Consider the following 27035-nt stretch of genomic DNA (forward strand, 5'->3'; position numbering starts at 1 on the left):
CCAGGCAAAACATTACCCATTGGTAGATCACTTCAACTGTGAGTCAAGTATTCAGTAACATTTTAATGAGATTCTGAGCTTTGTAAAGCAAACTCTCCTGGACTGTGTAGCTCTGAGCGTGTGGACGAGTTTGATGTGAATAGGCCTGTGTGTGGCCAGCTGGGGAACAGGTGTACTGCATTTCAGGTACCCAAGTCTCTAGACAGAAATTCTGAGTTGGTCACTGAGGCATTTTAATCCAAAGACCAGGCCTCTCCACCCGGGCTCTTCCTTCCCACAGTCTGCACTTTCCCATGAGCAGACTGGTGTCTGAGCTGCCGGGCCCTCTCCAAGCCTGCACAGATCTCGGGGGCCTGGCTGCGTCCCAGAGCCCCACTCCCTGCCCATATACTGTTTTTAAGCCCTGCCCAGCTGTGTAGTTGTCCTCCCCATCACCTGAATCTTTTAAGAGGGCAGCTTTTACAAGGTGGGAGGAAAAGTGGGTCAGAGGTACCAGAGCCTCAGGATTCCTTAACTGGGCAGAGGTTGAAAGAAATTAGGTGGCTTCAAAGGCTAGTCTCCTTGCACCATTAACTTCTAGCTAGCCATGTGGTATTTACTATTGTGGCATATATTAAATAATTCCCTTTTCAGCTTCTTTACCTGACAGTGTTTTAAAGTTGTGATAGACAACTTTGGGCAGAGACTATTTAGGTATAAAGTAACTGTAGCAGTCAGACTATGGCAAGACTAGTTTAAATACGGAATCCCTACCACCACCCCTTGCATTGCTAGGGAAGGAACCCAGTGCTGAGCGTATGGTAGACAGGTGCTCTACCACTCAGCTACATCTCCAGCCCAGAAACCCTTTCTTGGTTTGAACTTAGTCTGCCTGTAAATCATTGATTCAAGAAAGATTAAATCAATGTAACCTTTTTTTTTTTTTCTCTTTACATTACTGGGATTGAACCTAGGAGTGGTGTGTCTCTGAGCTACAATGATCCTAGCCCATTTTTTAAATTTTTACTTTGAGACGGGATCTCACTAAGTTGCCAGGGGTGTCCTTGAACTTGGAGGCCTCCTGCCCCAGCTCCCAGGTTGCTGGAGTCACAGGCTTGTGCCACCTTGCTGTTTTCTGAATGGCCCCCGTGCTCTTCAGCACACCACTGGTTCTTTTCTGGACATTGCCTCAGATGGGTGATTTTAGTAGGTTGAAGGTGTGAGATTTTGATGCAAAAATAGAAGATGGGCCACCCAAATTCTGGCTTCAGCATGTCCAGAGAACATGTGCTTCGATTATGTTGAGGAGATAGGATGAAGAGACTAAGCTGGGGCTGGGGATGTGGCTCAAGCGGTAGCGCGCTCGCCTGGCATGCATGCAGCCTGGGTTCGATTCTCAGCACCACATACAAACAAAGATGTTGTGTCCGCCAAAAACTAAAAAATAAAAATTAAAATTCTCTCTCTCAAAAAAAAAAAAGAGAGACACTAAGCTGGCTCAGGTGGTGCACACCTGTAATCCCAGAGGCTCGGGAGGCTGAAGCAGGAGGATTGCAAGTTCAAAGCCAGCCTCAGCAACGGCAAGGCACTAAGCAACTCAGTGAGACCCTCTCTCTAAATAAAATAGGGCTGGGGATGTGGCTCAGTGGGGGAGATGACTCTGGGTGTCCTAGTCAGGAGGAAAGCAAGTGACTCTTGAGGTGATTCAAACTTTGGGATGCACCGCACCCATTAACATGGCTTCCAAATTCAGAAGTGCCCAGGTAATGGCAGGCAGGGCCACGGCGATTATTTAGGTCTCTTGTCCCTGTAAGCACCCCAGTATCAGGGGGAAACGTAATGCTGAAAGCTAAAGGTAAAATTTGCTGATGGGAGTTAGATGTGGTCAGGTTTATTCTCAAATTGGGTTGTGAGTGACCTTGGGATGTGGAGAGGAAGAATTCTGTTTTGACAAAGCTGGGTCTTTTTTCTTTCCTTTTGCAGTACTGGGAGTTGAGCCCAGGGGTGCTAGGATTAGAGTACTTTACCACTGAGCTACATACTCAGCCCTTTTTATTTTAAGACAGGGTCTTGCTAAGTTGCTGCGGCTGGCCTAGAACTTGTAATCCTCCTGCCCTCAGCCTCCTGAGTCACTGAGATTACAGGTGTGTGCCTCCCTGACCAGCAGGCCCTATAATGTGTTTCAAAAGGGTTTTTATTTTTGTTGAGATAACACTTTAGAGTGTCTGTCAAAGTGTACTGGATTATAGAGTTTTTTTTACAGCAGAGCTGTGTTGTGGCCCCTGCACTTCAGATGTAGAAACCAAGACTATGAGGGGCTGAGGCATCTCTAGTTCTTCACTGTCCAGTATTATGGCCACTAGCCCCATGTGGCTGATTAAATCTATAGTAGCTAGGATTAAGTAGTTTCTTAGTCTCTAGCCATATTTCATGTGCTCACTAACTACACGTGGCCCTTTAAGTCAAATAAAATGGAAGATATTAGTTCTCACTTTTCAAATGAGTGGGCCACTCACATGGAGCTTGCTGAGCCAGCGCAGCTGCAGGGCATCTCAGGTCTGGGACCATCGTGTGGACGCAGGCATGGGCTGGTGTGGCCTCAGCTCTTTTGGGGGACTCTGTCCTCCTCAGGATTGACTACAATACAGAAAATCAAGCATTTTTGTCTGAAATAAACTAGGAAGATTATTACAGACCCAGACCCACTCAGCAGAGTGCATACCTGGTCACCTGGTAATCCCCCTGAGGCATGGAGCGCAGAGAGGTCATGTGAATAACGCAGAGCAGAGCCTGGGGAGCACCAGAGGAGCACACAGACGGGTTCTGGAAGTCGGAAGGTGAGGCTGCGTGGGGAGCAGGAAGGCCTGCCGAGGGTGCGGACAGTGGGCTCTGTAGATGAGCCTGGGCACGTCTCACAGCACTCTCATTCTTCCCATTGCTTCCCTGTAGGCTTGATGCCAGGGGTGCAGGGACTGGCCCAGGTCACTTTCTTTGCCTTGAAGAGTAGTTCTTCCTCTTGGACACACCACACTTTTATATTTCAGCTTCAGTCATAAATTAGATTCCTTTTGTTAAATTAAACATTGTTAATCTTAATTTCGCCCACTCTGGTAACAGTTATAAAGAGTTCAATTTGGATCTGTTCTTTTCTGTCTGTGCTGGAGATCAAACTCAGGGCGGGCCTCACACGTGCTGTGCTTTTTTCGTAAAACACAGTAGCAATCACCATTATTTTTAAAATAACTAAATTGTACTGTGATTCACTTCAGAATCTACCCATTGGTAGGTTTTAGGCTTTATGTATTTGGGGAGGGAGGCACTGGGGATTGAACCCAGGGACATATAACCACTGAGCTACATCCCTATCCCTTTTTATTTTGGAACTGGGTCTCACTAAGTTGCTGAGGCTAGCAATCCTCCTGCCTTACCCTCCTTAGTTGCTGCTGGAAGTATAGGCATGTGCCATTGTGCCCATCTCTTGGTGGGTTATATTATTTTGGCAATTGTGTAGCTGTCAACACAATTTTAGGACATTTTCATCATTGCAAAAACGCCCTGAGCTCACCAGCAGACACTCACCATCTCTCCTAGTCCTCGGCAGCCCCTGACCTGTGAGTCTGGCTTTGCCTGTGCTGGGCATTTCACATGGATGGAGCCCTGACGCATGAGGCCTTAGGCGTCTGGCTTCTAGTGCAGCCCCTAGCACCCCCGGGCACCGGGTGTCGGTGGTGGTGGTTCCTGGATTCATGTTATGCCGAACCTCACAGTGATTTATAGTGGGTCAGAAAGATGTGGACGTTCTCATGATTGCATCTTCTGTAATAGATTTCATTTAGTGTTTTTAAGAAGGATCTGAACTTTCTTGTAGTTGGGCCATACTTTGATAGTAAGCTGCAAAAATGACTGGGTGGTACCTAGTGGATGGGTGTTCCTGTCAGCTGAGGGTTTCCTGGAGCAGCAGAACCCTTGAGGGGGCCGGAGGCTCTCATAGGCTGGATTTTTCTATGCACAGCCACGGGAGCTGGTTATGTAGTCAGCGTCTGTGTTTGGTGCAGAGATGACACCATGGGACACGCATTCTAAAAAAGAAGATGGGTGGGACTGCACCCCATCCTGACAGTTTGTCACCACTTAGTGTCATAGGGAGGGGCTGGCATCCAGTTGGCTTGGGCAGCACAGTGCAGGCTCAGGAGGGCCTGTTGCTGGCCGGCGGGCACAGTGGCCAGTGGCTGGATGGCAGTCAGTGGCAGGGTCTGTGGGGTTTGGGGTGCACTGAAGGTGAGTACCCCTCTGCATGCTTGCCATCACTGTGTTCTTGGTAAGCGATGATGCAAGGCTGTACTGGTTCTTCTGAGATGGGTTTCCTGCAATTGAATTTTGATTTTTTTATGTAATATTTGAGATGAAGTTGTTTGTCTGGTGTGTGATTTGCAAATATTTTCTACCAGCCTATTGCATATCTGTTTATTCTCTTAACAGTGTCTTTGTGGAGCAAAAGTCTTAGGGCTTTTTTTTTTTTTTTTAAGATGGTAAAAAGTAATATTTATATTCTAATTGTCACATTAAAAATTTGAGTGGTAAAAGCCTTATTTTTTTTAAATATTTATTTATTTATTTTTAGTTTTCAGCGGACACAACATTTTTGTATGTGGTGCTGAGGATCGAACCCGGGCCGCACGCATGCCAGGCGAGCGCGCTACAGCTTGAGCCACATCCCCAGCCCCAACCTTAGTTTTAATGAAGTAAACTTTATCAAAGTTTTCTTTTTGTGTTCTTGTATTTGGTATCATATCTAAGAATGCCTGGCCCCCTCCACAGAAACTTTCCTTCTAAAAGTCTGACAGTTGACATTTCATAATGAGTTGATTGCTGCAAAGGCAAGGCTCGTGTGTTGTCCCTGTCTAGGGTTATCCATTGGTTAAGGAGACTGTTCCTTTCCTATTGAATTGCATTTGCATGTTGTCAAAATCAAACCATTTGTTGGGGGCTGTTCTGGACTTGGTTTCCTGGAGCCATGGTGTTCCCTCCTGCCAGCCAGGGCTATCTCGATCCTCATGCTTCATGGTGAATCGCAAGCTCAGGGAATGGAACACCTCAATTTGTGCTCCTTTTTTCCAGCTGCCTTCACCTACTGTTTCTTTCAACGTCCGTGAAAGTGAGGTTAGAAATGCGAGCTTTTCGTTGTTGTTCTGCAATACCGCGATTGACCCAGGGATTGCTGGGGATTGCACCTCGGGCTGCTTTGCCACTGAGCTGCCTCTCCAGTCCTGATGTGAGTTGCCGAGGCTGGTTTCACTCTGCTCCTTCTGCCCCGGCCACCTCAGTGGTTGGGATCATAAAAGTGTGTGCTACCACCCCAAGCCCCAGATTTTAGGCTAGATTTGTGTTTGCATGTGTAGCTCTGGAGTGGATGGACTGTGTGTGGACTCACTGGGAGCGTGCCTGCCAGGGCAAGCCTTCCTGCCTTCCTGAGCAGTCGTCTTCTGCAGGGCTCTTCTCTGGGGTGGCTGTGTACTGTGCTGTGTGGCTAGCACGCACCCATGTTGAGGCCTTCACTGGTTCATGGATGGAACTGCACCCCCCAACATGCTGTGCTTTTTTTTTTTTCTTTAAATGATAAAGCTAGATTTTCTTTGCTATTCCCTGGAAAACTATTTTTCAGTCGTTGATTCCAGGGAGTATGCGTAAGTCATGCTTCGTGGTTGGTCTGTGTCTCAGGTGGGTAAGGGTAGGGCTAGTATAAAAAAAGAATCTGTTTTAGGTTCCTGTTTGGTTTTATTCAAATGAAAGAACCTATTTGGAATTGGTTGTGGTTTTTTTTTTTTTTTTTTTTTGGTACCAGGGAGGGACTGAATCCAGGGGCACTCAACTACTGAACCACATCCCCAGCTCTTTTTTATTTTGAAACATGGTATCTTGCTATGTTTCTTAGGACCTTACCAAGTTGCTGAGGCTGGCCTCAAACTTGTGATCCTCCTGCCTCAGTCTCCCAGGCCATTAGGATTACAGGTGTGTGCCACCCAGGTTTTGAAAGTTTTAATGATCACAGCCTATCTGGCTCTGAGCTCGCCCCCAACCCCAGACTAGCCCATGTTTTTGAATATTTCTTAAGGGAAGCAGGCACGGGAGAGAAGATGCTGCCATTTGCCATGGTGTAAACACATCTTCCAGGCCACGGCCAGTTCAGCTGTGTGTCCTCTCCCTTTTACTCTCTTTGTACAACTTCCATGGGCTGCCACGCCCCTGCTGGGGTCTGGGTATGCTTTCCTGGCCTGACTCGGTCTGTGTGTATGTGTGCTTTTGCTTTTATAAGGGTGACAGGTACTTACTGAGAACATCCAGACAACATGGAGACCTCACGGTGGTGGAGGAGCGCTGGCACTGCAGATGTCATCCCAGTCCATGCAAGGGTGCGGTTCCAGAGGTCACTCTGGGGGCCAGTTGGTGTTGTGGGTATTTCTCGTACAGTTGGCGCACACCTGTTGTCCTGCTGCTTCTCTGAGGCCGTCTCTGCCATACAAGCTGGTGCTTCTTTTGCCCAGGCCCCACGTTGTGTCTCTTCTGTGGCAGAGACAGTGTGTGAGCAAGTGCAGAGATCACAGGTTTGTCCTCCTCGTGCCCGTCACACCTCAGAACCACAGAGCTTGGCTGGGCATGGCTGGTGGTGAGGAGGATCTCTGGGGAGCAGATGATCTTTTACTTAATAAAGCCAAACCGAAAACCCCAAACGTTTTATTTATTTAAGGAACACAGATTATATGTGGCCTTCTGTGGGCTTTATTTTCCTGTGCCTAATTTAAATCGGCACTATTCCAGAACATAGAGCAGCTGTCAAGGTTCAATCAAATGGGTCTCCTTCCAGTGTTCAGGCTTTTCACCTTTGAAGCTGGGTGGGCACTGGCCTTGGCCTGCAGGGGCCCTCAAAGGAAGTGTAGTTCAGCAGTATGGGACTGTCACATAGAGGCTGGTTTCTTACCAGCTTCGTGAGAATCATGGAAACCAAATAACCGGGTTCACAGTTGTTAGTAATGCTTTGGATTGTTGAGCCGATTAAGCCATTTTGACTGTTAATAAGGTGGCCTGAAGAATTCATAGGGTGCGGAGTTGCCCATTTCTAAACAACACAGAGATGACAAGTGGTGGGCTGGGAACGAGCAGGGTAGTCACTGGTCTCCAGGGCCCTGGCAGAAGAGCAGAGGAGCTTTGTAGGAGACCCTGCTGCCTGCCCAGGGCAGTGTGGGCAGGCGGGGTGGGGTGGCAGTCATGGGCTTCTGCGGAGGCTCGGTGGCCCTGCCTTCCAGGTCCCCTTTTTCCCACTGCCGGCTTTCCTGCCCTTCCTGTGCTTTGCTCCAGAGTCTCTGCCCCCTGCCTGGCCGCTATTCATCCTGTGGGCTTCATCCAGATGTCTCCTCCCCGTGACCAAGGTACACGTCTGCCCACTGTGGCCCTGAACCCTGTGGTCCTGACACTGAACACTTTCCCCTCCATTGCAGGTACACCCCGTGAAATAGGCACCCACTTTGTGGTAAGCACCGTCAGACGAGGACTTGTCTTTCTCAGTCCTGCTGGACCCTAGAGCCTGGTCCACCTGTGGCTGGAAATGCTTGTCTTTGCTTCTCGTGCTTCTGCTGCCTGGAAAAGAAATGGACTAGGCCGAGGAGTGTCCCTGTTCCTATAATTGCAGGCAAACAGAGCATGGGCACCTGTTGGGGTTGAGTGCGTGACCTCTTTGGTCATGTAATGATAATGTGTTATGATCTTCAATGAAGATTTTTGAAGCATAGGTGAAAATTTCCACTTAGAACCGTATTCCTGAGTTGGCTGCTTCTAAGGGACTTCACAGATGTAGTCAGGAACGGAAGGGCCATGTGTGGGTCTCCTGGCCCACGGGCAGCATGATCATCCGGAGGCGCAGTGCTGCCTGACCAGCTCTTGTGTTACACCCACTGTTGTTGGGAGGTGAGTGTCAAGCCGCTGAGTTTGGAATGAAGGTTGCATTTTTACATTTGAGGCGGGAGAAGAGATAATTCTAAGCTGTGATTCCTGACCTTATCACATTTTTTTTTTAATTGAACACAGGGCCTTTAGCCACGCTCGCTAAATTTTACTCACAAATAAATTAAAATTTATTTTGTGACAGGATCTCATTAAGCTACCTGGGCTGGGCTCTAATTTGAAATCCTCCTGCATGGCTGAAATCCCAGGAGTGTACAGGGCGCCTGGCTTTCTCGTGTCCCTTTAAGAGCTTTACCTGCTCATCCCCTCTAGGTTGTGTCGGTCTCTGCACAGGGAACCCCACAGGGACTGCAGTGGACCCAGAGCCCTCTTCTCCCCACTCCCTGACAGTGGCTAGAAAGCAGTTCTCAGGAGTCTCTGGGAGTGTGGCACCTCAGCCTCCTTGTGGTTGGCCCTGCCCCTGCTTCTGTGAATGCCCTTGAACTTATTGATCTCTCTTCTCCCACTTCTCCCATCCTGTATTACCTGGTCCCACAGCGAACCCCCTGCTGTTGTTCCTCCCCGAGACACAGCCTGGTGGTAGCACCCAGCCCCTCAGCTGTCCTCGGTTCTCCTCCTGCCCCGTGCTTGGTTTCCAGCTGGTCTTTGCTCTTCCCATGAGCTCAAGAGTTTTAGGTCTTGGATATTTTGTGTGTGTGTGAACTGGGCCACCAGAATGTGGTGGAGCTAAAAGAACTGAGAGTTTTCTTAAAGGGCATGTGAGCTTGGCCAGGAAGGTGGTCTGCAGCCCAACGTTCCCAGCTGTTTGGGATTGTTCTGCTTCTTGGATATCAGCTGTTGATGTTGCCATTGGACAGAGCATGGCTGGCTCTTGGGGCCCAAAGGGGGCCTGGTGATAAAGGTGTAGGAAGCTCAGGGAGCTAGCTGTAGGACAGATCCATGGGGCACCGTTGTGGCATTGGAGTGGCAGGAAAGGTGGGGTTATGAAAAGTCAGAAGTAGTCTTCTGGCAGGGGGGTGGGTCAAGGAATTGTGGCAGTGTTTTGGAGCTGTTAAAAATCATGCATATCTGGGGCTGGCGCTGTGGCTCAGCGGCAGTGCACTTGCCTGGCATGTGTGAGGCACTGGGTTTGATTCTCAGCACCACATATAAATAAATACAATAAAGGTCTATCAACAACTAAAAAAAAAATGACGCATATCTGTGCAGTGTGTGGCTGTCCTGGCCGGGGCGGTGCTGAGGAGTGCAGCATGAGTAGTGAAGTGCTTTTTCCTCCCTGAGCAGAGCACGCTCACCGTGCATGCATATGGGAGTGGTTCCTTCCTTGATGTTAGGACAGGGAGGACCTCACCCTTTTAAAATCAAATAGCAAAAATCACTATGAATACAGGTCCTGCACAGAAAGGTTCACAGGAGGTCTGTTTGCAATATCCCCAGACTGGAAATAGCCCAGGTGCCAGCAGCTCAGTGGTCAAACAGGGGCACACCCCTGCCGTGGACTCCTGCTTAGCCATGAAGGGGAGCACATTGTTGCAGGCTGCAGGTCACTTATGACACTTTTGAAATGGCACAATTCAAGAGAGGTTGGTTGCTAGAGATGGGGGTGTGGGTAAAGGAGCATCCCTAGTGTCCTTGTGTTGGACCTGTTTGGTGTCTTGACTGGCAGCTGACCCACACACCTACACCTGCACTGACATTGCACAGAGCTAAGCACACATGAGTACAAGTACATATGGGGGATTCTGAATAGCTTTTGGTGTATCTCAGCAACATCGCCGTCCTGGTTATGATTTTTGTACTATAGATTTTTCGAGATGGTATTATAGGAGAAACTAGGAAAAGGAAACACAATTTCTCAATTTTATGAAAACCACTTGTGGGGCTGGGGATGTGGCTCAAGCGGTAGCCTAGCCTGCGTGCGGCCCAGGTTCGATCCTCAGCACCACATACAAACGAAGATGTTGTGTCCACCGAGAACTAAGAAAAAATAAATAAATGTTAAAATTCTCTCTCTCTCTCTCTCTCTCTCTCTCTCTCTCTCTCTCTCTGTCCCCCCCTCTCTCTCACTCTCTTTAAAAAAAAAAAAAAGAACCACTTGTGAAAATGAATAATATTAAGTAATTATTTGAGTTTAATATCATTCAGTATAATGTTCAGGTATACAGTCTGTTTGGGCAATAAACATTTTTAATAAGCATATACATGACCTGGCGTGGTGTTATAGTCTGTAATCCCAGGCACTTGAGGCTGAGGAAGGAAAGTTGCAAGTTCAAGGCCAGACTCTGTCTCAAGGTAAGATTTGAAAAGGGCTGGGGATGTCTGCTCAGTGGAGAAGCACCTGGTGCAGCCCCAAGGGAGGGGAGCAGGACTACAAGCCTGGGGCTGTAGGCTAGAACCAGTCAGAAGTGCCCCACTTGTTTACCTTGAGCATGTGTGCAAAGGGCTCTACCTGAGAGGCGGTTCTCTTTTGTTTCTCTGCGGTGCTGAGCATGGAGCCCAGCCAGCACTCTTCCACTGAGCTCCACGCGGTGAGGAGAAGCAGTAGTAGTTGTTATTGTTCTTTTGGTTCTGAGGATTGAGACCAAGGGAGCTCTATTGCTCAGCTACAACCCCAGCCTTTAAATTTTTATTTTGGGACAAGGTCTGCTTCAGTTGCTGAGCCTCCGTCCCTTGAAGTTGGCAATCCTCCTGCCACAGCCTCCTGAGTTGCTGGGATTCAGTGTGCCACTGCACTAGGCTAGTTGAGGCATTCGTGTTGTGTATTGTGGTGTGTCATCGTGGCCCCTCGAACCTACCAGGGAGGGAAGAAAGTTTGCCTCACCCTTTGCGGTATACCTTGTCCGCCGCACCCAGGGTGGACGACGCACCCTCTCCACAGCAGGTCCTGTTCTCTTCTAGACACTGGCATCCGTGTCTGTGTGGGAGACTTTGTGTTCCAGCTCCCAGACTCTTTTATGCCTTTGATTCTTTTCAAAAGGCATGCTCTGGGGGTGTGTGATGCCGAAATTTTGTTTTATCTTTTATTTTCCTTGCTTCTCAGGCTTGAGGACTTCCAGGTTGCTTTTATTTTTTTAAATTTTTCTTTAAATTTTTTTTTTAAAGAGAGAGGAGAGAGAGAGAGAGAAAATTTTTTAATATTTATTTTTTAGTTCTCTGCGGACACAACATCTTTGGTATGTGGTGCTGAGGATCAAACCCGGGCCGCACGCATGCCAGGCGAGCGCGCTACCGCTTGAGCCACATCCCCAGCCCTCCAGGTTGCTTTTAAAATGAGCTCTTGATTTTGGAGTACTTTTAGATTTGTGGAAAAGTCGCAGAGTTGGTATAGAGTTCCCTGTCTTGAGCCTCGTCTTCCCCACTGTTAACAGGTTACAGCACCCGGGTTGTTCATTGCAAATCCAGCGCGTCTTTAGGATCTCGCAGCTCTCCCCCAGCGTCTCCTTTCTGTCCCTGGACTGTACTGCCTTGTCTGAATGGACAGAGTTGTAGGGATGCTTCTGGATCTAAAGACAAGACTTTTGTAGGATGCTTCAAAAGAAGAGGAAAGGGAAGGAAACAGAACGCCGGGCAGGCTGGTGGGATTCTATGCAGTCACTCTGTGGAAGGAACCTCCCCTCCCCCGCCCACAGGCTCCACTCAGAGCCATGAGACATGGCTGGGAACCACAGGCTTGGGCCAGAAGGTGATTGCAGGTTTCCAGAACCCACGTTGGCATCTTTCAGTTATTCTTTTGAAATGTATTTGGGGTTGCTAGTCAGGAAGTAGAATTGATTTGAACTTTACAGGCAGGAAGATACTGGTTTTCTCAGCAGTTTTGGTAGCCTGTATTAGATAATGTTCTTCAACGAGTTCAGTGGGGGCTGGGAGCTGGGAAGAGGGGAGCCAGACAGAAGGAAGCCCAGAGGGGTTTTGTCCTGGAGATGAACTGAGGGCAAGGGGCAGGGGATACTTTCAAGGCTCCATTGACCTGTCCAGTCTGGGGAGTGTGAATCGCCACTTGCTCTGGTCTCTGCAGGTGTTGTCACTGCTTGTGGGAAGAACCTGGGGTCTGAGTGGAGCCCTCTGTGGATCTGGGGTAGCCCTGGCTCTCTAGGCAGGGCACCCCTGGCTGATCTGTGGACTCTCACAGGCCGGGGGTTCCAGGTGGTGCTTGATGGGCCTTTTATAGGAGCTTTATGAATTTGGGGGAAGTGACAGAAAGTGTCCAGGCCAACGAGTCAGACTCTGACTTGTTGATCCAGTCCAGGGGGGTGAGATTCAGATGCTAAATTAATGCCACCCAATTTCCATAGCAATTGGCAAGAGTTCCTTGCTGGACGGTAGTTCTGTTATGACATCACAAATGGAAGCCCCGGGTGAAGGCGGAATTTAAGCGCGGGCATCCTCAGGAAGAGGAGGAGCCGCTGACTGACTGCACAATAGCCAAAGCAGCCTGCCATGTTTCTAAAAATAGGTATTTGTGCCTTTTAATAAACACATAAAGTTGTGCCTCTGATACTTAGAGTGGTGAAAATTGCCCTCTGTTATATTTCTGAGTATGATGCGTATTTTGGAATGGTAATTGTTTTACTGTCCAACAGATATTTTTACATATCATTACTCTTTGCCAAATGTCTCATTTTTTTAACTACTTATGATAATTAAGTCAAGAAATGAGTGTTGCAGCTGGGCATGTCACATGCCTGTAATCCCAGCAGCTTGGGAGGCTGAGGCAGGAGGATTGCAAGTTTGAGGCAAGCCTCAGCAAAAGCAAGGTGCCAAGCAACTCAGTGAGACCCTGTCTCTAAATAAAATAGAAAAATGGGCAGGGGATGTGGAATGTGGCTCGGTGGTTGAGTACCCCTGAGTTTGATCCCCAGTACCAAAAAGAAAAAAAAAAATTGAGTGCTTTGGTTCATGTTTGGCCAGATCAGTATTAACGTCTTCCAGAATCCCAGCTAAGTGGGATGTGGAACGCAGGAGTGCAGTCACTTTCGTGTAGGGATAAGTATATGTACAAGCCACTTCTTCGCCTAGTATTTGACAGTTAATGAGGACAGCCTTGTCGTGGAGGCTATTTCTAGAAGCCCCTGGCACAATTTTCATGTATTTATTTGTTTTTTGGCAACTGTCAGGTGCTTTCATTATTTATTCCTGGCTCAGGGATTCACTGTGCTTAATTACAGTTTTAATCCTCCCGCAGAACTTTTAAAAAAATACTGGATACTCTGTCCCCTGGTGACAGACTTGAGTTGTTTTGGCAGTTGGTTGGGAGCTTCCTGGGCCAGGTCCTGTTTCTCAGGAACCTGGTGGACCAACCAGTGGCCTTTGTCTGTTGTGCAGCCACCAGCCTCTACACACACTGTGCCTGGAGGGGTGGGGATTGCTGATGTAGAATTCCATATCTTCCTCAGTTTAGACCACTGACACTTACACATTTTCTACTTCTTCTGTTTTGGTGATTGATGATCTGTCTGTTTCTTCATGTGTGCAGTGAACCATGTCTTAAAGTAGTTGCTTTTGGTTGAACTGAGAAAGTGTATATTCCAGGTGTACTTCAGGTGAAGCTCTTTGAGAGTCATGGTGTGTCCACTACAGCGAGTGTGCAGTGGAGAGGGCTGTGCTGCCCTAGACCCTCCTAAGAGTCTCTGGTTAAGAGATTCTTGTTTATAGCTCCTTACACACTTTTCCCCCCTTTGCAACACTAGGAATTCAACTCAGGATGCTCTACGACTGAGCTACATCCCCAGCACTTATTATTTTATTTTGAAACAGTCTCACGATGTTGCCATGACTGGCCTCAAACTTGCGATCTGCCTCAGCCTCCCAAGTCATTGGGATCATAGGCACTTGGCCATTAGCAGTTTTGAATTTTGTAAAGGGAGATTTTTCTGTTCCAACACAGCTCTCTCCTTTATAACAAAGGTTGCATGTGATACAGACTGCTTGGGATATTAATTTTTTTAAACCAAACTTAAGAGAATTTGCCACATAGATACATGAAAAATCTTTTAAAAAATGCTGCACAGGGCATGGTGGCACATGCCTGAAATCATGGAGCCTCAGGAGGATCACAAGTTCAAAGCCATCCCAGGCAATTTAGTGAGACTGTCTCAAAATAAATTAAAGTCGATCACACACAGACAGACACACACAACCCCACCAAATTTGCTGTAAAACATGCCATTGGTGGAATGTGTTGTATCTGATTTAATTGGCCACTCATAGGGATTTCCCCCATGAATATTTTTATGTAATTCAGTGTAGTTTGAGGACAGATAGGGGTAGTAGACATCTGGCGTACGTGGTTTTGTGTGTGTGATTCTGCATATTCTAGAGGAGCACCGCCATTGACCTAAAACCTTACTCCCCCTCCCCCCCCCTTTTGGCCAGTGTGTTCTGTCTGGAGAGTTCAGACAGCAAAGATGATCTCTAAAACTGTCTTTTGGCCCGCCTGACTGCCTTTTTTCCCTAAAGGCCCACCCCCCCATCAGCTGGAATGTCACCCCCCCCCACCCCCAGCATTTCTGTCAAGGCATAGAGGTCAAGGACCAGTTTAAAAGTGTGTGTTGTTTTTAGAAATAGCTTTTAACACATTCAAATTTATGCACAGTATTTAACAAAACTTTCAACATGGGCAGGGGTGGAAATAGTTAAACATCTGTGTAAATGTGGGTACAAAAGCCTGTTTCCTGGTATTCTGAGAGTGGAGTATTTGAGAACCTGAGGGGAGCTGGAGGGGCTCTGGAAGGGCACTGTCCGAGGTGCTGAAGCGGAGCGCCTGCCTGCTGTTCCCGGGCGAAGGCATAGCCTAGCCTGGCTGGTGTGGGAGTCCACTTCCTGCTGGTGTTGACTGTCCCTCCTGTTGGGGAAAGTGTACCGTGGGCAGCATGGGGTCAGCATTCGTTCCAGAGAGCTGTTCTGGAACAACCCGTGAATTAAAATAGGAAGTCTAGTTTCCTAAAGGCCTGAACTTTGCTGTGGTTTGTTCTGGCTTTAAGTCACAGACCTGTGTCAGTGAGAGACCAGTGTTTAACAGTGAGTGCCTTAACTGTGGAGTGTGCTCACCGTGTCTGCCAATCATTACTAAAATTTCATTTGTTTTTAAAGTCAGGTTTTAGCCAGAATTTAGAGTAACAAATACACTTTGTCAGCATCTGAGTACTTTCCAGACTCTACATAATTATACAGAGATTGTCCAGTGGCCCTTTGAGGCTGACAGTGTGGCGACGCAGGACTAGCACGTGTCCACAGGTTCAGAGTCGGAGCTGCACACTGCTTCTGTGTGCAGGATGAAGTTTTATTAGTGTGAAACCTGTTGCACATGACTTCCCACCTTACACGCAGATTCTTAAATCGAACCCTATTAGCCGTTATAGAATAAGAGTTAAATAAATTTACACTGACATTTTGTGCATATGAAGTCATTGCATAAATATAATTGTAAATGGAGCAGGTTATTTTGCAGGGTGTCATGTTCAAATTTTACTTAGCATCTGAAAACAAAATTCATGTTACTTATAATTGTCATTTAAATCTGAATGGATTTTAATTATGGTACATTAAGACTTAGTTATTAGGTGTTACCAAAAGTATAAATATACTTAATGTAATCTGTGAAGGTAAAACCCATGGACTTTTTGTTTTTGTTAAAGCTGGAGATACGGATGACCCGCCAAGAATTACTCAAAACCCTGTCATCAATGGGAATGTGGCCCTGAGTGACGGGCACAGCAATGCCGAGGAGGACATGGAGGATGGTAAGTGCACGTGCCTTGCTTACTTGCAGCGGTGGACACTGTCAAACAGACTCCATGTTTTTTCCTTGAGCACTTGTGAGTTTCTTAAGAGGAGCTAGTTTTCAGGAGGTTAGTTCTGAGGGAAATGTAGAATCCTGTATTTGTTTTGAATTTCAAGATTGCCTACGAAACCTCAAGGTGAGTCGGGTCTCCCCAGCCCAGGCAGGAGGCCCAGCTGCGGAGGCGTGTGCGGGGGCGCCTCCGTGCCTGCAGTTCTCCAGCGCTCCGTGTTCAGGGCGAGTCGCTCTCCTCTCCTCTCCTTTTCATCTGTAGCAGGGCATTTCCAGCCACTGGGATTGGCCTCCTGCATCCTCACTGCAGTGTGACTGTTAGGGTTTGTGGCAGGGCCCTCCCCACTCCTGTGAGGTGTGAGGTCAGAGCCAGGCACTGGGCCGCCTGCTGCCCTGCGCAGAAAGGCATATGCATGTGTCCATGCATGGACAGTTGTCTAGGGAGTCACTTTTTCTTTCGGGACTGTTTCATCCTTATAATTTATCAGATTGTGTGACCTATACATGTGCGAGGTCAAAATCCTGAGAAGGAAAGCAGCCAGTCAGTGCTTTATGCAGCCCCTGGAGTCGTGCAGTGTAATATGAAACCATGTTCTGTACAAGCGTGTCCATCAATCCTCATGAGGGTTGTGTCCTTCCCAGGGGAGTAACGGGGCAGTTGAAAGAAACCATCAGGCACGGGCTGCACCACCAGAAGGACTGCCGTTCAGACCTCCTGCCAAAAGTTCAGCCTCCATGTGAAACTGCAGCCGCAGTTGAGAGTTCTCTCACAGTGCGGTTTCCCCCTGGCAGCTGGCTGAGGCAATATCTGAGGAAGGTAAAGAGGCGTGGTCTGAACCCGCTGCTTTGTTCCGTGGAGTGCGCTTTCCACCTAGACAGGGGCGCCGGTGTGGGTGTGGTCTCTTCGGTTGTTGGGCTTTTGGTGGTTTTACCTCAGACACCAGAGATGCCAGGAGTGATTCAGAGAGCGTGTTTGGGAAGGTGGCCAGGTCAGAGGTGCCAGGTGTGCATTTGGGAGCAGTCTGGGTCACTTGTGGAGCCATAACTGGCCCCGCCCCATCAGGACAGTTTGTGACAGCACTTCCCCCTTTAGGGGGAGGGTTTGGGAGGCCACAGGTAGAAGGGCATCCTGTGCACTGCAGGGTGCCACTATCTCCCTGCCTCCAGCCACCATGACCAACAGTGTCTAGGCATTGCCGGACATCTCTAGGCCTAGCGCGCCCCGTGGAGGATCACTGCGATTGGTGCTTAGAGTAGCACAATCTCCTGACTTTCGAGGCAGATTTTGCTGAATTTGTAATAGTAAATAATGTAAATTATAGGACCTGAAAGGGGAAAAGCTCCTGTTGGGGGCAAGTAGAGTGGTCTTCAGTGACATCTTCTTGGTTTGGAACTCCAGTTGCTTTCTCAAGGCCCAGGGGTGAAAGATCTGTCCACCAAAGGCCACCGTGTGGGAGGGAGAGGGCTCTGGCCCTAGGCGGCAGAGCTCTTGGTTGAGGCGACATTTTTCTAGCCACGATGTGTGTTGTGAAACACTCTTCTGCAGGGTATAGGTGTGATGTGGAGAGTGTTCAGAACCTGGGAGAGGAACTTGGGTCTCTGCAGCAGCTCGACTCAGGTGTCCGTGCCCTACTGCTGCCCTGTTAATGATCCCCTAGACTAGACTTCAGAAACTCTCTCCCCAAAACTCCTTTAAACGTGAAACTAGGAACCACACTCTAGGAAACACTGGACCAGAGGGGTTTTGGTTATTGTCTTCTGTGGTGCTTGGGATTAAGACGGGCCTTGTGCTTACTAGGCAAATGCCCTACTGCTGAGCTACATCCCCAGCCCCTAGAGGAATTTTTTTTTTTTTTTTTTTTTTGCAGCCACCTGAAGTGCAGAGGATCCCTCTTGTTAAGGGGCATTTTTTATATAAGAAGTTCAGTAGCTAGCCAGGTGTAGTTTTACACACCTGTTATCTCAGCCAGGCAGGAGGATCACAAGGCTGACCTAGCAAGACCTGTCTCACAATAATATATTTTTTTAAAGGGCTGGGGGTGTTTCTCTGTGGTAGAAGTGCTTGCCCGGTGTGCATGGAACCCTGAGCTCAATCCCTAGTACTACCCCACCCCGAGAGGGAGAGTGGAGGATGGATGGATGGATGGCTGGGGCTGGGGATGCAGGTCAGGGGCAAACAGCCCTGCGTCCAGTCCTCAGTATGGGGTTGGGGAGATTTCTGATGGCCCAGGTAGCTGGGGGACAAGTAGAGTTGAGGAAGAAAAAGGTCACTTAAATCCTGTTCACAGAGCACCTAGCAATGATCAGAATTGACTTCTAGTCACATCTGCTCCACTCCTTAGCACCCCTTGCAGCAGTTTTCCTCAGATGACCAGGAGATGTTTGAGAGCCAATGCAGCCTGCTAGGACTAGAGGAATCTACATTAATCCTTGGTTCACAAACAAAAGTAATTTTTTGGTGCTCAACTAGACTTATAAAGACGTGTATTAAAGTGAAGAATTGAGGTTGGACCCAATTACTGTGGGAGCCCACTTGGGGGAAGCTGTCTGGCTCGGGCATCTCTGCAGTGTCCGTCTTCTGTGCGCTGCTTCCCACAGTGGAGCCCAGGCTGGGCCCGCAGCCTCTGCTGGGAGAAGATAAGAGCAGTGTGGGGCCTTTGGACTGTCTGGTGGCAGCAGGGCTGAGGGGAGTGGGTCCTTCAGGAGTCTGGCCAGGCTTGTGCGATGACAGCTGTTAGCAGGTTTCTGTCATTCTGTCAACAGGAAAAGGGGCACAGGGTGGGGGCACCTGTCATTGGTGTCCTGCATATGACAGTCTCGTTCCAGTGAAGTACTAAGTCCCAGAGTATGGGGTGTCCTTCGTGGTCCACAGTGTGTTTACCTTTTAAACTCACATGACGTTGCAAAAGGAGCATGTGGCTCCCATGCCATGTAGGGAGCGTTGTGGTAGGCAGAGGTGTCTGTCAGTCATCGCACAATTCTTCCTGGAATGATTGGCTGGCTGTTTCAGTACAGATGAGTTTTAAGACTGGGTCTCATTTTCATTGTTCTTTTGTTTGGCATGTAATATAAATTTTAATTCTGTTAGCACAGAGTTTAGAGCTGGGGAGGTGATTTTTTTCTTTTTCATTTCTTTCTTTTTAGCACTAGAGGTTGAACCCAGGACCACTCCTAAGCTAAGCAAGTGCTCTGCCACTAAAATGTATCCCCAGCTCTGAACATTTTTATTCACATGGTTTCATGCTAAACTTCCTCATTGGCCTGTTTTGTGAACGTACATTTATTCTAGAAGTGTGCCTTTAGTGTGAGGGTTAAACCTAGCGTGTCACATAATAAAGTGGTCTCAGCACCTTTGCCTGGCAGTGCTGGGCTGAGGGACACAGAGGAGCACCCGGCATCTAGTAGACTTGGCATCATGCTGAGTTTCACCTGTTTATTTAGTATTATAAAATGATTCAGGAGTTCAATGTGTGGGTGGGAGAATTTTTAAAAGCATTTATACCATGTGTGAATTTTGTGTACATTGAATATAATACTACAAGGCTGAATTATACAAAATAGATGAGTTAGAAGAGCAGCACAGCCTTCCAGCAGAGAGGCCAGAAGTCCTGTGGTGGTTTCCAGATTCTCGGGGCAGTTGGTCCAGGGGTCTGTAGAGCAGGCCTGCTGACAGTCTGATTTTATTGGCTTCTGCAACTTAAGATATCAGCGTCTCCAGCCAGCTTCTTCCTTTTCGCTGACTTATTCCTAAAGGAGGCGGGGGAGCACCCCACTTGTGCAGGCTGGAATCAGTCATTCATCTCTTAGATGAAACCCCCTCTTTGATCTGCTCTTCTGAAGTGTACCCCTGCTCTAAGCCCTGGAGCAGGGACACGCAGAGCAGCGCCACAGAACCTGGGAAGAAGGTAAAAGTACTAACTGTCACCAAAACTTTGGGCTTTTATTTCTTTGGTAAAGAATACGCTCTCGTGAGGGCTGATGGACATGTTTTCTTAAGAACAAATGCAGTTAGTTGCAAACTTTCAGCAATTTCTGTGAACAGAGATGTGGCTGATCCTGAGAACTCAGTTGCGTGAGTACAGTTTGAAGATTGATGGGTCACGGGGTCCCATTACGATGGCCTTCAGAGGTCTGAGGTGATCAGGTGACAGTGGGGCCTTAGTAACATGCTTTCCCACCAAGCCCACAGTCTTATTTGTGCCTTGTGCCCCTGGGGGTCAGGGGTGTTGCATTTGGTTCTGAGCCAGGAAGAGCCTTCCGGCCTGGCCTGTTTGGTGCGTGCGCCCTCAGTTCTTGTCAATTAGCCACCTGTTTGCTCTCCACAACGAGAGTCACAGAAACTGAAAGCATTCAGAGCCATCTGTAGCCATTCGGCCTTTTGCAGCAGTTACTCTATTCCTGAGTGTTGGTCAGTAACAGACTTGGCAGTGGCCATGGGATGAGAGTCGCAGAGTAGTGTGAGAAGCCAACAGTGAGACACTGCCAGACTCTTCTCAGCGAATGGGCCTATGGCCTGCAGTGGCATGCAGATGATCAGTAAAAGGTGGAATATTCAACAGAATTTTAAGTCCTTAAATGAGTCGTCAGTCTTGTTAACATTTAATGATGGCCTCCGTTCATGTTGAAGGGAGAGCACCACTTTCTTACCCTAACAGTTAATCCCATAGGGATCTAGGGTAGCATTTCACAGACACTGAGGTAACCAAGCAGTGTCAGGCCGACTGGACCCTGGAGCAGGGCTGCGCAGCAGGGCGCTGGCGACCCCTCCCGGGTCCTTACTTGCCAGTGTCCAGCCACGTCCCACACTCCACCTAAGGCCCACGCCTCTCCATAAGCCCCGTCCTTGGTCAGTTATGTAGTCATCTTGCCCCTTCCCTCCGAGGTCTTTCCACACCCGTTCAGTGACCGGGATGCTTGGGAATGAAGATGTAGGAGACCACGATGTGCCACACTGAACTGTTGAGTAAGAGGGAAGGCGAGTGTGGTTAGCCCTCTGAGGTAGCAAGGATTCACTCAACAGAGGCGGTCGCCTTTCAGTCCTAGCTGTCTGATAAATGGAAACCTTGCTCTCGGGTTTAGTCGATAGATGGAGATTGCATAGAGCAGTCCGTGCCAAGTGCGTGCTAGTGCTTGCAGTTAATGCATGGGCTCCGTGATTGATGGCGTGTTTTCTTGCAGACACCAGTTGGCGCTCCGAGGCAACCTTTCAGTTCACTGTCGAGCGCTTCAGCAGACTGAGTGAGTCGGTCCTTAGCCCTCCGTGTTTTGTGCGAAATCTGCCATGGAAGATTATGGTGATGCCACGCTTTTATCCAGACAGACCACACCAAAAAAGCGTAGGATTCTTTCTCCAGTGCAATGCTGAATCTGATTCCACGTAAGAGTTTAAATGATGCAACTACAAATCCACAAATAGTTATTACATTATTGGAAGCCAAATTCAATCAACCTTCCTCGATTTCATTTCCAATTTCCTTGCTGCTTCCACACAGCCCTTTGCTTTTAAATTAAACACTTCTCTCTTTAAAAGTCACTGGTACGTATTTTCCAAACTAGAAAAGTATATCTTTTACTTGCAAATAAAAACTGAAGTTTGTGTGTTTAAAATCTGCAGCCCGTGGAATCTGGGCCATCCAGACTAGCTGACACTGAGCTTTGCCCTGTGCTTGCTGCAGCTGCCTGAGAGCAGCTTGCATTCAGGACCACGCCTCCCCTTCGTTGAGAGATAGATAGGCTAATCCTGTGGATTATTCAGAAAGTATACATTAAAACCTTAAGTAGTTATGTTCTAAAATGCCTTAGGCTGAGAGGAATCTTGGTGGTCCTGTTTACATGAAAACGAAGATAAGAGGCTTCACATTTTTATGAGTATTCTAAACTGCCTACCCATTAATTTGATCTCAGAATTTTTCGAATCTCCCCTTGGTATCAATAACTGTCAACTGTTAAACTTTTAGCAAAAGGCTGCTGACAGTCTGTTGAAGGGAGTGCGGGTTTGTCCTCTGGAAGCTGCTTCCTCGGCCCTCATCGGCCCAGTCTTGCTCCACCCCCAGACCTGGGCCCAGGGAGCACTGACTCCCTGTGCTGTACTCGCATGTCCCCGGGAGCACAGCTCTTTTCTCCCTTCCCAGCTGGGCTGGGCCTGCTCGTGATAGAGTGTTACCTGGCAGGCGCCAGAGCCTGTGTATAGGTTAAAGCTTTTCTTCTCTTTGGCATTATGATATGATCCAATGAGATTTGGGCTGGACTTGTTCTTGTCTGTAGTTTTTGGCCTATATGGTAGTTTCAAGAACTAAGCTCTTCATATCTTGTAAGCAACCTGAGGCAGCAGAAATTCCCATCTGAACAGCACTGTCCTTCAATTTGCTTTAAAAAGCATATCATAGCTGGGTGCAGTGGCGCACGCCTGTAATCCCAGTATCTGGGGAGGCTGAGGCAGGAGGCTTGCAAGTTCAAAGCCAGCCTCAGCAACTTAGCAAGGACCTAAGCAGCTCAGCAAGACCCTAGGTAACTTAGTAGTGATACCTATTCTTAATTAAAGAATTGGGAATGTGGCTCAGTGGGTAAGTACCCCTGGGTTCAATCCCCAGTATAAAATTTTTAAAAAGTCCATATTTCAGAGATCAGCGGCAGTTTTCACAGAGAAAGCCCCACTCAGTGGTGAGCCCTTTCTTTAGTGGCTGTAAGGTGGTGAACCGTTTTGTTTTCTAAACGTTGGATCCTGAGCCCCTTTGTGGTCTGCTCCACGCCTCAGTCCATGTGTGGGCCATCACTGTGACCCCGTCCCTGCTCGCGGAGTTCCTGGCTGCCTGGGCAGGCCTGTACAACTGGGAGCTGGCGCAGCTCCCTGTGCAGCCCAGCAGGCAGCCAGAGCACCAGCCCTTCCTGGCACCTGGGAAGGTGTGCCGGAGAGCGGACGGGGAGGCAGCACGCAGGAGTGGTGCTGGGGATGCCTCCTGTTGATGGGTCCACATGTACACGTGGGCATATGCTCTTTTCTTTTCCCCCAATTTTTCATTGCTGGGAACTGAACCCATGAACTCATGAACTGAGCCCCACTGAGCCACTCCAGTGCAGTGTATTTTTATTCTTTGTAAATAATCATTCTCTACTAAGAGGTCATTATCTTTTTTTTTGTTGTTGTTTGTTTCTTTAATCTTGTCAGCTGAAGGAACCCAGGGCCTGGCATGCAGCAGTGCTCTACTGCTGAGCTGTGCCCCAGACCAGTCACAGGCTTTAACAAAATCCAAGACCACTGTGTAAAGTTCAGAAACTTGTATTTTGTAGAAGCAGTTTAAAAATACTGGCTTCAAGTATTTTAGGAACTAAAAAACAAATGAGTTAAGTCATTTCAGGCTCCACAAGGACACCCTTAAGCCCTCCCCACTTTTAAGAGGTAAACGAGCCTTTCCCCACCCAAACGAGAGAAGGCATTCCCTGTGCTGGGTTAGTGTCTAAGCATGGCAGGCCTCAGCTGAGCTTCAGCTGAGGCGCAGGTTGTCTCTCTGAACAGGTCATGGTCTTGCCACGCCCAGGCAGTGCTGAAGATCATCAATTACAGAGATGACGAAAAGTCCTTCAGTCGCCGCATTAGCCATTTGTTCTTCCACAAGGAAAACGATTGGGGATTTTCCAATTTTATGGCCTGGAGTGTAAGTAACAGAGTATTTAGTCTGAATTCTCCACTAGTGCTTTAATTAATTCTTACTTCTTCCTGTAGCATCTTCGAGTGAAATTTTTGCTCGAATCTATTTGATTTCTGGCCTTAGCTGCTGCACACCGTCTGCATTCAGGTCTCCACTCCTGAGCACACCTGGAGGCTCCTTCTGATGGGCGGAAGTCCCTTCACCAGACATGTTGCTCTGTGGGCCTGTCTCGGTCGAGCTAGTATGGAGTTGTTAGATTTTCCAAGTTAGTTCATTTTGGCTCAGTAGAGGTGGTGACCAGTGTAATGTTTTTTGGAATGTTCTTGCTTCTAAGTAACTCATTACTGCTGAATGTTACTGTCTAGCCTGAGTCCAGAACCTCTGAAGTCCTGCTGTAGCGGGTGGACGCTGTGGCTTCATCCATGCTGTGCCACTGAGCCCTAGTACCTCTGGGATGGCTCCTGAAGAGCCAAGCTGTTGAGGTTTTGTTCACAGACCACTGTTTAAAACAAATCAAAGCACTTTTAAACTGGAAGCAAAATTGGGGTGTTAAAAAAGTAGTATTTTAATCTGTTAAGTACAGGACACAAGGAATATTGTCCTTTTGGAATGAAGTGACGATTTGTGTGTTCTTATGAAAGTTGGATATTCTTATTTATCTTTTATAGGAAGTGACTGATCCTGAGAAAGGATTTATAGATGATGACAAAGTCACTTTTGAAGTCTTTGTGCAGGCGGATGCTCCCCATGGAGTTGCGTAAGTTTTGAATGGGTACTGTTAAAAATACCTTTGTGCTGAACTGAAGGAAGCAATAGCATGTGTTGTTCTCCCCTCTGCACCTCAGCACACGACAGAGACGCCTCGTTTACCACCTGCAGATTCACTGGGCAGTTCCTTCCCTTCACTGCTGGGCACTAGGAATGTAATGGTGGTCAGCAAGACAGCCATGTCTTCAGATCTGGAAGACCTTTGCAGACGGGTCTAGTAGAGGAGTCCAAGGCTGCATGTAAACACCCACTGTAGAGGAGCTGTGCCTTTTATTTCGAGGGTGGCAGGGACATGATAACCTGGCCATGAGGTCCTTGAGCAAGGCAGAGAGAAGCAGGCCCTGCTGACAGTTCAAGTGATGGGGAGTGGGAAGCTCCAGCTGGGACCGTTGCTGTCCCACAGCCATCCTGCTCCCGGGCAATTTCTGTGTGTGCAGAGAGAATTGGGGTGGAGGGGAGAGGCTTGCTCTCTCCCAGGTGGCATTCTCTGGCTCCCTGTCAGACATCGGGGTGGAGTGAGATACCTCAGAATCTACCTTTCCTAGCCAGCCACCAAAATAATAAAATGAGGGGAGCAGCTCTGTGTAAGTTCCTGCCTGTTTCCTTCATCCATGACCCATTATGGGAAAGGTGGGCTGGGGCCGTTCCCATCTTGCCGAGTATATATGTGACATGTATAAGGTGTGCAGGATAAAACACTCTGCGAGGCAGGCACATTGGAAGGAGTATGTGGGTGTTCTCAGTGTCTTTGAGTACTGATCTTGACCAATAACAGCCTTGCCTTGGGCTCAGAGGCTCTGGAGTTTGAGGCCATCCTTGGCAACTTAGCAAGACCCTGTCTGGAAATTTCTAAAGGGCCAGAGGATGGCTTAGTGGCAGTGTACCTGCCTAGCATGTGTCCTGGGTACAGTCCCCAGTGACACAGGTGCACACACACAGCAGTGTATGAACTGTCAGCAGATGTGACCAATGCTATGTGAACTCTGGGATCGAATTGACACAGTCACAGAAATGAACTGGTGGCCTTTGAAGGGGAGCTGTGTAAGGACTGAGGCTGAGTGTCCTTCGTGCCCTGGGCCTGGTGAGGAGAGGTGTGGACCCTGTTCCGCCAGGTGGTAGAGAAAAGGCCATGGCACCCAGACAGGGCCTGTCACCAACACCCAGCCAGCCGCCGCACGTGCGTCGCAGAGCGCAGCCACCTCCACGCAGCCACCCTCAAGCTTGCCTGGTCTTTCAGGTGGGACTCAAAGAAGCACACGGGCTATGTCGGTTTAAAGAATCAGGGAGCGACTTGTTACATGAACAGCCTTCTGCAGACTTTATTTTTCACAAATCAACTACGAAAGGTAAATTAATAGTATTTCTCTCTCCCACCTTTCACCCACTCTGTCAGGTGTGTCAAGGGTCAGAGTCCCCAGCAGACGTTCCTGTCCCTCACTGTGTGCTGCAGGCCTCTGCACTCTCCACAGGGAGCCCTGGCTGGGCTGGGGCTTGTCATTCCCTTGTGCCTAGACACCGGCTGTCTTAAGCTAACTTGGGTGGTTGACAGCATAATTTTATAACTTTAATTGTGCTGGAAATAACAAATATAAAAATTAAACAGGAAAGCCATTAGTGGCAACAATTGAAGTTTTTGTTTCAAAATAGAGTTGATTATTGGCTCTAGTCTGATATTCACTTTTTAGGGATGCATCTTGTTTTTGTAAACATTGTAAGAATCCACACTCGGGATCTAATGCATGGTAGGTGAATTTTGAGGACTCCTGTGAATTTTGAGGACTTGGGAACTCGGAAGCCGTCCGGCTGCGGGCGGACACTGTTGTTGACTGTTTGATGAGCCTCCTCCTCGTCTGCACACCCCTGTCCACATGCTGCTGGGCAGGGGCAGGGGGGTTCTGTTGGGAGAGAGCTAAGTGGGGTAATTCCAGAGTTTTTCAAATCTTTTGTTCATGAGTAATGGTAAATTTAAAACATCACTTTAAGAAATATGGAGTGAATGTGGGTCTTATTGTGTGGTCTGCCATAAGTAATTAACAAAAACAAAACAAAAAACTTGTTTTTTTTAACCTTGTGTTTTCCTAGATTGTCTCTTAAAGACATTCATGACTTCACAGACTCTCTCACCTGTTTGGGGATAGATAAAAACCCTGGCAGTCACCCATTGTGATATTAGAATTGATACTTTTATGAAATAGAATTCTGATTCTGAACCAATTCTTTCAGGCTGTGTACATGATGCCAACGGAGGGCGACGATTCCTCTAAAAGCGTCCCTTTAGCTTTACAAAGAGTATTCTATGAATTACAGCACAGTGATAAGCCCGTAGGAACAAAAAAGCTAACAAAGTCATTTGGGTATGTACCAGAGACTGCCCCGGGTCTCCTTGCTGGGTGAGGGGCGGGTGAGCGGGTCTGAGCCGGGGGCAGAGCTCGCAGGGTGGGCCTACGCCAGGGAGGCTGGTGCTTTTAATCTTTGTATTTTGTCTCATCTTCAACATCTATAGCTTTCAAATTTCTGTACACTTGCTTGTAACCCTACCTTCCCTGGCAGCACAGCTTCCCAACCCAAGCTGAAACACGTGTAAATGTTCCTGTCTTTGAATTATAGAACCTCCAAGATAATCTTCATAAAAAAATTAACTGGAGAATAACAGCTGATTATTCAGTTGTTTTAAAATCTAAGTTGCTGTTTAATTTGCTCACTTCAAATATAGATGTCTGTTTTGTCTTTGAAAGGTGGGAAACTTTAGATAGCTTCATGCAACACGATGTTCAAGAGCTCTGTCGAGTGGTAAGTGTCCAGCACTAATTGTACAGTCCTACATTAACTGTGAAGCACTGTCAGGAGCAGTTAACCCAGTACAACCTCAGACCTCATTCAGACAACACCCATCTTTG

The 27035-nt window shown here is 47.9% G+C and overlaps 1 protein-coding gene across 2 annotated transcripts in view; it reads left to right on the forward strand.

Annotated features, from left to right (window-relative positions):
• Positions 1–27035, forward strand: part of USP7 (ubiquitin specific peptidase 7) — a 56162-nt gene that overhangs the window by 10636 nt on the left and 18491 nt on the right. Inside the window, exons 1-8 of one of the 2 annotated variants that reach the window (XM_081296892.1) lie at positions 15570–15674; positions 16367–16541; positions 20903–21101; positions 23238–23376; positions 24039–24127; positions 25376–25484; positions 26362–26492; positions 26874–26928. In XM_081296892.1, the coding sequence (XP_081153018.1) occupies positions 21016–21101; positions 23238–23376; positions 24039–24127; positions 25376–25484; positions 26362–26492; positions 26874–26928 (609 nt within the window). In that variant the 5' untranslated portion in view covers positions 15570–15674; positions 16367–16541; positions 20903–21015. Of the gene's footprint in view, positions 1–15569; positions 15675–16366; positions 16542–20902; positions 21102–23237; positions 23377–24038; positions 24128–25375; positions 25485–26361; positions 26493–26873; positions 26929–27035 lie in introns of those variants that run through there. The other variant, XM_081296891.1, reaches the window with a different exon arrangement.

The sequence above is a fragment of the Spermophilus citellus genome, assembly GCF_964194105.1.
Source record: "Spermophilus citellus genome assembly, chromosome: 6".
NCBI lineage: Eukaryota > Metazoa > Chordata > Mammalia > Rodentia > Sciuridae > Spermophilus > Spermophilus citellus.